General features: G+C 39.2%; 1 protein-coding gene across 1 annotated transcript; it reads right to left on the bottom strand.

The window, feature by feature from the left end:
• Positions 1-5,851: 5,851 nt before the first annotated feature.
• Positions 5,852-9,145, bottom strand: LOC111966742 (GTP-binding protein Rheb). The gene is made up of 8 exons (XM_023991646.2): positions 8,732-9,145; positions 8,172-8,243; positions 7,684-7,751; positions 7,353-7,435; positions 6,973-7,029; positions 6,819-6,866; positions 6,513-6,594; positions 5,852-6,407 (listed from the first exon to the last, which is right to left on the bottom strand). The coding sequence occupies exons 1-8, from the start codon at positions 8,781-8,783 to the stop codon at positions 6,315-6,317; spliced, it is 555 nt and encodes a 184-aa protein (XP_023847414.1). The 5' UTR covers positions 8,784-9,145; the 3' UTR covers positions 5,852-6,314.
• Between the last annotated feature and the right edge of the window lie 726 nt (positions 9,146-9,871).

The raw sequence follows: 9,871 nt of genomic DNA, 5'->3' as shown, positions 1-9,871 counted from the left end.
TCATAATAAGAGAGGAGGGATAAATATAACGTAAATGAGCATAACAAATTGTAAAAATGTAAGCAAGTCGTGTTGATCAGCAGCATATAATAATAAACATAATAATACATGGAATTTATAGAGAGCTTTTTAAGGACACAAAGTCGCTTTACAATTATAGAAATGAAAAAGAAAAACAACAAAACAGCAGTCAAAACACAACATCAAACTAAACAAAACCTGAGTAAAGAGAGGGGTGGGCTCAAAGAAGGGAAAGAGTGTGACGTATCAGTGTATGGAGATGGTAGGGTTGGGAGTTTAGGGTAAGGGGCGGGATTGGGCGTATGTGTAGGGAACTGTGGCGAATGGCGACCCGTCATTTTGAGCCCCACCTGTTTTGCAATGTTATTTTAGCATTTATACATGTCACATATCAGTTTGCAAACAATGTAAAAACAAAAATGTATTATTGAGTTAATGAAGCGGCACACAAACATGGTCTCATTTTTGATTTCTTGAGTAAGGCAGCTCCAAAATGCAGGTGTTTCAGACTAGCTCAGTGCTTTCTGTGGTGGTGGGACAGCCAACGGAAAATACAGCGTGTAGGGGTTGGTAATGTTCTCTAGTTGCGCCGTGATTTGCTCAGTGTTCTGTCATTCACGGGGACACTACGTCACCGCAAAATCTACGGGTAGAGCTAGAAAATTCAAGCCCCTTGGGTGCTGCCATAGAGTTACATTAGAAATGCCCATCCAAGAAGGCTCAAGGTAATTGGCCACAGATAAAATGACGTCAAATCACATTATATCTACCGTAGCTTTGATTGGAATGATCATGTCAACATCATACTTTCAAAATCTTAGCTAGCAAGCTAGCAGTCATCATCATGAATCAAGTCGACAATCTACTGGCAAATCCTTTTCAAATGAAGGGAAATAATGAAGAGAAATTATAGATTAAACATACCGGTGCTCATCGGCCATTGGACACAACAAGTTGGAAATTGCTAATTCAACAATAAGTTGTTTGGAAGGAATCAGTGGCTAACTGCAAGCATTACAAAGCCTGCTATGCAGTGTAGTGGGTGTATGGTCGAATTCTGGATTTAAGGGTTTCTTTTCCAAGCTTAAAAGGATAAACATTCAACATTGGCCATGCTGTCAATCCAGCATGACTTCATCCGCGCTCAAAACAACTGGAAACTCGGAACTGGGAAATCTCAGACTTCAGTGAGTTAGGAACGAGCTCCGACTGGGAAAATACATTTTGAACGGTCATCTATTTCAGAATTGCAAGTCGGGAACTCGGGCCTCTTTCTAGAGCTCCGACCTGAAGATCACTGACGTCATCATGATTTGACCTTGTTTTTTCTTAGAGCTCACAGTTGTCTTGAAAGCACCATAAATTCAGAGAAAGCCAGACTTTGATGACAAAGTTTGATGACAAAATTTGCCCAAGGACCGCCGCGCCACCTTCCTGTTCAAGTGAGCACAGCACAGCAATGTGAGTCCAAAAATGTATTGTATGCTGCTGCATAAATTATGTAATATGCCAGGGATATGTATACTGTAGCTAAGAAAGTAATACTAAGTGTATGTTGTGTAGTAAGCTGTTAGTAGCCCATGTGCCTCACTCTAATAATTTAGCCTACTGTTCTGACTTGGTGGTGCACATGTAGCCTATAGCCTGTTTTAGAGAAATGTCATCATCGAATATTGTAAGAGCTTTCATTGTCTGSTTACAGTTGAAGTCAGACGTTTACCTACAGTTAGGTTGGAGTGTCACGCCCTGACCTTAGAGATCCTTTTTATGTCTCTATTTGGTTTGGTCAGGGTGTGATTTGGGGTGGGTATTCTATGTTCTATTATTTGTATTTCTATGTTTTGGCCGGGTAGGGTTCTCAATCCGGGACAGCTGTCTATTGTTGTCTCTGATTGAGAACCATACATAGGTAGCCCTTTTTCCCACCTGTCTTTGTGGGAAGTTGACTTTGTTTATGGCACATAGCCTTTAGCTTCACGGTTTGGTTTGTAGTGTTTATTGTTATGTTCGGCGTCTTTTCTAATAGAAAGAAAATGTACGCTTACGACGCTGCGCCTTGGTCCTCATCTTTCAACGGCCGTGACATGGAGTCATTATAACTTGTTTTTCAACCACTCCACAAATTTCTTGTTAACAAACTAGAGTTTTGGCAAGTCGGTTAGGACATTTACCTTGTGCATTACACAAGTCATTTTTCCAACAATTGTTTACAGACAGATTATTTCACTTATAATTCACTGTATCACAATTCCATTGGGTCAGAAGTTTACATACACTAAGTTGACTGTGACTTTAAACAGCTTGGAAAATTCCAGAAAATGATGTCATGGCTTTAGAAGCCTCTGACAGGCTAATTGACATCATTTGAGTCAATTGGAGGTGTACCTGTGGATGTATTTCAAGGCCTACCTTCAAACTCAGTGCCTCTTTGCTTGACATCATGGGACAATCAAAATAAATCAGACAAAACCTCAGACAAACAATTGTAGACCTCCACAAGTCTGATTCATCCTTGGGAGCAATTTCCAAATGCCTGAAGGTACCACGTTCATCTGTACAAACAATAGTACGCAAGTATAAACACCATGGGACCACGCAGCCGTCATACCGATCAGGAAGGAGACGCGTTTTGTCTCCTAGAGATGAACGTACTTTGGTGTGAAAAGTACAAATCAATCCCAGAACAACAGCAAAGGACCTTGTGACGATGCTGGAGGAAAAAGCGACAAAAGTATCTATATCCACAGTAAAACAAGTCCTATGTTGACATAACCTGAAAGGCCGCTCCTCAAGGATGAAGCCACTGCTCCAAAACCGCCATATTAAAGCCAGACTACGGTTTGCAACTGCACATGGGGACAAAGATTGTACTTTTTTGAGAAATGTCTTCTGGTCTGATGAAACAAAAATAGAACTGTTTGGCCATAATGACCATCGTTATGTTTGGAGGAAAAATGGGGAGGATTGCAAGCCGAAGAACACCATCCCAACCGTGAAGCACGGGGGTGGCAGCATCATGTTCTGCGGGTGCTTTGCTGCAGGAGGGACTGGTGCACTTCACAAAATAGATGGCATCATGAGGAAGAAAAATTATATGGATGAAAAATGATGTGTATATGTTGAAGCAACATCTCAAGACATCAGTCATGAAGTTAAAGCTTGGTCGCAAATGGATCTTCCAAATGGACAATGACCCCAAGCATACTTCCAAAGTTGTGCCAAAATGGCTTTAGGACAACAAAGTCAAGGTATTGGAGTGGCCATCACAAAGCCCTGACCTCAATCCTATATAAAATTTGTGGGCAGAACTGAAAAAGCGTGTGCGAGCAAGGAGGCCTACAAACCTGACTCAGTTACACCAGCTTTGTCAGGAGGAATAAGCCAAAATTCACCCATCTTATTGTGGGAAGCGTGTGGAAGGCTACCCGACATTTAAAGGCAATGCTACCAAATACTAATTGAGTGTATGTAAACTTCTGACCCACTGGGAATGTGATTCAATAAATAAATAATTCTCTCTACTATTATTCTGACATTTCACGTTCTTAAAATAAAGTGGTGATCCTAACTGACCTAAGACAGGGAATTTTTACTAGAATTAAATGTCAGGAATTGTGAAAAACTGAATTTAAATGTATTTGCCTAAGGTGTATGTAAACTTCCGACTTCAACTGTATATGCTCCCTTTATTTATCCTAAGGGTCTGACTTGGTGTACAGGGAGAATACTGTAACAACTGCCCATGTTCTAAATTCTGTCCCTGTACATTTCAAAAGTGCTAAAGAGTTATATTGACTACGTAAATCCTAGCTCACTCATGAATGTCTTAATCAAAATTACGAATTGCCTCTTATCCACTCGTCATCCCCTTATGCCATAGTTGACAATCCTCTGTAAAGTCAGTAAAGACAATCAAGGTGCACGCCAGCTTGTAGTCCTAARACAGGAAATGATTTACCTCTGGTTCCTTCAGCAATCATTCTTATGGGGAAAATTAATGGGGAAAGAATAGGGTTTTGATATAAAAGGCAAAAATAAGGTCTGAGGTTAACACAGGCTTAGGCGATCTTATACATTTTGTTCTGAGATAATGTCAGTTAACATGACCTTTATGAATTATGAAGCCTTTAAGTGCTTTTTTGATAATATAAATGCTTAAAAATTCCAAAAAGTGACATTTGCTGATGAAGATGATCTCATTGAACAAAACATATAAGATATCCTAAGCCTGTTTAGCAGAGACCTTATGTTCAGTGTTGATCCAAAAAATAAAATCTCCATTAATTCCCCATAAGCTTTAGCCAACAAGCCATGGTGGAGTTAGTGCCTACAAAAAGACGCCATTACTATTGCGCTTTATGATAGTTTAGGTTTAGTACAGGGACAATTACATAATTGTTAGTGTCATAATTAATCTTTGCTCGGTTTTGTCAAACCAATAATTACTAATTTTTTGAGAGACTTGTGGAATTCTTATTCTTAGCCACAGATAGTTATTGAGCATCTACAGCACAACTAATCAATAAAAAAAGACAGACCTTTATAAAAAGACAGACTTTTAATGGAGTAAAGGATTTATTTATATATACAAAACTGTTTACAGCAAGATTTCTGAGTTAACATTGACCGTGGGGATATTGGTATTCAGGTGCACAACACCACCTGGTTTTTGCCCATTGGATCAAGGCAACAGAAGAAAGAAAAAAAACTAGAGAGCACCTTGAGTCAGGTAGGGAAGCAGGTGGGTTGAATAAAGGGGGTATTGAAGGGTAAGGTAAGGCACAAGACACAGCATCACCAGCTTCTTTTTGACCATCAATCACCTATCAATCAATCAACCTACTACTTACTCAAAGAGAAGCACTCTATCCCAAAAAAAACATAAAAATAACAAATAATATATACTAGGGGGTGGATAAATGAAAGTAATGTCAGTAAAAACCATTTGCTTCTAATTGATCTTCTGTTTGTAAGGTTAAAGTGGACACGCAAATCAGGTTATGTTGAGCACTATGTGTCCGCTGCTATTCCCTGACTCAACACTAAATGTATAAGTCATAATGGGTCATACAGCGTCCTTATTTAGCTTGACCAAGCCTACATCACTTCTGGAATCAAAACCCAAAAACTAAACGAGCAGATCCTGTGGTCCCCATGAACTGGTTTGCAGTCCACAGTGGTAAGGAATTATCAGTGAATGCAAAAACTGCAAGTCCATAATATTCTTAATTATAGTATAATTATATGCAGACATTTTATTAAATATTCTGCTGAATAAACAAACTTGTATTATCTCAGGATATAACCAAAAACACTTTCGAACCTGTGTATAGGATTCTAGTTCTCTGGGATCAAAAGGCCACAACTTTTAAATATAACTGATCCCTTCCACTCTTCTAATCTGAAACTTCATTCAAGGGTGCCTCATCCACTGGATAATTACAGCTCAATTATTAAAGTCAGATGACAGATAAATCATAGAGAGGAAGGGAGCGAGGACCAATCTGCCAACCAGAAGTGCTGAAGAACATCAAAATGTATTCTAGAAAATAAAAATCGTTAAGTTTTCTAAAAGACATGATTTACAGTTCAAGGATGAAGTGTAACCTGAAGTTGACTTGCTGAAATTTTTACAGTGAAACAATGTTAGCCAAGACCAATGCAAGAGGAAATGTATTTCCGCAACACACGTATTGTGTGAAAGAAAACTCATTCCAAGATACTGTAAGACATTAATCAGTTGTAAATCATAGCAACTTTCCAACGTCGCTACAACAGCAATGTGAACTGTGGCTCTCTGCCATGGCCGGTGTATTCATTGAAGTATACAGATGACCTGAGAAAAGGAGTCAAGGTGTACAAGGTGAAGCTAGCCAGTGAGAGTCGGGGACACTGGCCAGTCATTGCTCCATCTGTTGATGCATGGCTAGCTAGTTGATTGCAATTATCAGATTATCAGGGAGACGTTTTTTTCTGTAAAGTTTGAGCTTGTGGCTCATACATTACATTTGGCATTTTCATATGTTTTGTTTTTCCATGAGGTTTGGTTTAAGCCAACCAAACTTGACAGAGTTCAGTAAAACTGACAGTGAAACCCTTGTGTGACACCTCTCAGAGTTCTCCTTTGTCAGCCTTGAGTGTGATTGGCTGCCTTTGCAAAACACTATTGAATTATAAATGGCCACATTGCAACTGCAGCTCCTTGGTGCTGGGGAGGTCATGATTGGCAGGCTGGTGGTGATGTGTCTCCTGGTTTCGGCCAATGAGCTTACTGCTGTCCTGGTTAGACCCTCTTACATCACAGCACACTTCTTATCTTCTGAGGCAACGTTCCCATCCGCCCTTTCCATCTCCAGAATGATCCGCTTGAATAACTCTACAGCGGTCTGCAATGCAGAGATGAAAACAAATCAATAAATACCTTAATTATTTTGAATAAACACACAATTTTGGTAAGTAGCTCTGTCTGTAGAAAATATATATTTGTCTACCTCGTTCTCCTTGGCAGAAGACTCCATGAACGCTGCTCCCCATGAGTCGGCCAGCTTCTTCCCTTCTTCTGGCTTGATCACCCTGAGGGGAAAAGGACACACTGAGCATGATGTAATGAAATCACATACAGTATCTTCAGGGGGCACTTATGTACCTCTATAGTCACAAGGTACAAGGCCTTGGCTGGATAACCAAGGTGAAACCATATATCAGGTAGTGTCATGGTTCTACACATACTGTACCAGCCATGCATGTGAGTGGGAGCACCATTGCTCTTCACCTTCATTCAACTCAAGTAAGTTTACCTTTCCATGTGGAGATCTTTTTTGTTCCCAACAAGAACAGTTGGCACCCTAAAAGAAAACATCCATTGATATTTCTTAAATGAAAAACAAATGTTTTAAAACACACAAATCATCAAAAGCAGCATTAAACCTTTCATAATTTTGGTTAACTTACTGTATTTTCCCAACCATATCTAGAAGCTTGTCATGAAGAACCTGAACAACTTCAAAACTGCAAAAAGTGAAAGACAAAAAGAGATAGGTTACTAGGGTCCATGTGTGCATTGATGCACAGACAACCATCTATACACACAGTAGTCACAAGGGCAAAGATGTTCCCCCCTACTACAGTTATGCTGTATATTGTGCTATTTCTATTGTCATTTTTTATTACCATTTTCATTATTTTATTTCACTTCATCCTGCATGTCGGAGCTTGGACCCTAAGCTTTTCACTGTACCCTGCAATCACACCTGCAACCCTGTACAAGTGACTATTGAACACTGAATCTCTGATGGATAAACCCAGAATGAAATGTACCCGTGACTACTCACCTTTTCATGGAAGTCACTGCGTAGACCAAGACATAACCATGGATGTCCATTGAATGAGACTGAGGGAAAATAGAGTATTCGTCCTGTAGCGATAAGGGGAGAAATCGGTTAGAGATGAAAAACAAAAACAACAGACAAGTGCTTCTGAAATAAATATCCACCATTGTTTTTTGTCAATATCCCAACAATTCTACATTTCATCGGCTCAAACTGCCACTGATCACCGGAACCCAACATTTTAGTATGTATATAGTGTTTTTATTTCAGAGAGCAGAGAAACTGAGGTAAATAAATAAAATTAGTAATGTAGTGCAATGTAAAGCATACATACCTGACCCGCAGTATCGACCAACTGAAGATTGAAGTCTTGACCGTTGACAGACACCATTTTGTTGAAGGCTGGAAAGAGGTGAAGAGACAGTGGTCAAGCGCAAGCCAGGGGTGTATTCATTAGTCAGATTCCGTTGCAAAATGCTTTGTAACAGAAGCCGTTTACCCTAAACGTACAACGTTCTGCAACGAAAACAAGTTTCTATTGGACAAACTGTGGTAGGTCCCTAGAGTAAACAATAAAAGGTTTCAGTTGCTAAATGTTTAGCAACGGAATCTGACTAATGAATAGGCCTACATCACAGGCAACATACAGGAGAAAATGGTAATTGCTAGATATAACATGGTCATGAATTGAGAATACATTCTGGATACAACCACCTATAACGTATTTTCATCCATGCATATTATTTGATCCTCAATGAAACCTTACAATGGGTGCAATTAGAAAAACAAAACTGATCCAACACATCAAAAATAAAAACTTACTGTTTTCAATGGTAGGGTCATATGAATCTACGAACTGTCCTTCCACGAACTGTATTGTGAGAGAAGACTTTCCTGTAGAAGTAAAGGAATAATTTATTGTTGTGGTGGCCGACGAGCAACAATTTCCAAAATCATAGAAAATTACCATTTGTTAATTAAGAAACTGAAAGTTATCGGAATCTGAACAACAGTTATAAATTGTAAATGCCTAACGTTAGCTGTGACAGGAGATATTTCACAATGCATATGTCTAACTGTAAGTAGAGTGTGAGGTAGACCCGTTACAGTGCCACATCGAGGAACTAGTTACTTGGCTGCCGTTGTGGCAAAGTTAGCACACAACTTTGGCATGGTGAATAGAAATAATGATATCAACGACAACGTTTCGTCGACAACTTCTATACAAACTAACATATACACAATTCAGTTACACAGCTATGGCATTGTGTTTTGGTATTAACTAGCTAACATTGGCTAGCTTAGCTAGCAATAGCGTAGCTATGCAAACAAAAACAAAAGCTGGCTAACGCGTTAGTTAGCTAGCTTCTTATTTGACTTACCTACAGATCTGTACCCAATCACAGCAATCTTCCTGTATTTTGGTTGAGGCATTGTGTTAAAATAGTTACTTCAATAGATAGCCAATGTTGAAATGTATGGTAGTTTTAATAACGAAACAAAAACTTTATCGCCACATTCGTATCACGTCACGTGACAACAACAAACTTTACAGTGCAGCTAGAGCTAACACTCCGCAGGGGCCTCGAGTTGCAACTTCAGAACTGAAGCTGGTTGAACACGTATTTCGACTGATAATTGCAATATATCGGTTATCGGTACAGTTATGTTTGTTGATAATTAGTTTGAAAGTATCTAAAGATTAGTTTTTAGAATGTAAAACAGGAAACTAAAACAGCTTATTCACAGCGGTTACGCTTTKCGAGTCACACTGTCGGAAACTGGACAAGCACACCGTCGTAAAAAGACACACGTCAGAGCTTGACATGAGGGTGCCATTGGGTTTCCACTCGTTACAACAGCCACAAAGTCAATATATCGTCATTCATGAAAACAAAAATGTGCCTTTTGGTCTTAATTTAAGGTTAGGGAAGGCATAAACTTAGCAGTGTGGTTAAGCGTAGGGTTAGGTTTAAAGTCATATTTTAAGAAGAGAAATTGTAGAAATAGGCGGGGTTTATAACTTTGTGGCTGTGGTAGCTAGTGACGACAGTGGTATTGAGGTATAAGGAGGGTGCCCCATTTTGTACAGCAGATGTCACTCTGAACCTGAATTAGTTATCTACAAATGTGAGAGATAGACACAAGCTAGGCCTTTTTAACACATTAATATTGCAAAACACGTTCATCTGTTTTTATTATTAAATGCTCAATGACAATACAAGATTATCATATACATACCTTTACAGAAACGTGCTTTTTAAAAATCTGTTAAGTAGGCTTGTGTGTATGCTGGGCCCTGTTATGATTTGGAAAGTGATCACTCAAATGTGTCTGTTAGACACTTTAGGCAGCTATGAAATGTTTATGTTAGGTTGAGTGCACTTACGTCATCTTTGTGTAGATCCAGCAACACCTTCAATTTCATCATTGAGAAAGTAAGAATTATGACAGACTTATCTTTACCATACCATGTGGTACTTAGACACATAACAGATGGTGTGGGGCATGGATTTGTCTCG

Source organism: Salvelinus sp. IW2-2015, linkage group LG1, assembly GCF_002910315.2.
Source record: "Salvelinus sp. IW2-2015 linkage group LG1, ASM291031v2, whole genome shotgun sequence".
Taxonomy (NCBI): Eukaryota; Metazoa; Chordata; class Actinopteri; order Salmoniformes; family Salmonidae; genus Salvelinus; species Salvelinus sp. IW2-2015.
This window is presented reverse-complemented; position numbering and strand designations above follow the sequence as displayed.

Coding starts and splice junctions, on each gene's coding strand:
- LOC111966742 (XM_023991646.2), bottom strand. CDS start 8,783: ATGCCTCAACCAAAATACAGGAAGATTGCTGTGATTGGGTACAGATCT. Junction 7,436..7,683: donor TGGTCGATACTGCGGGTCAG/GTATGTATGCTT, acceptor TTATCGCTACAG/GACGAATACTCTATTTTCCC. Junction 6,408..6,512: donor CTTCTGCCAAGGAGAACGAG/GTAGACAAATAT, acceptor TCTGCATTGCAG/ACCGCTGTAGAGTTATTCAA.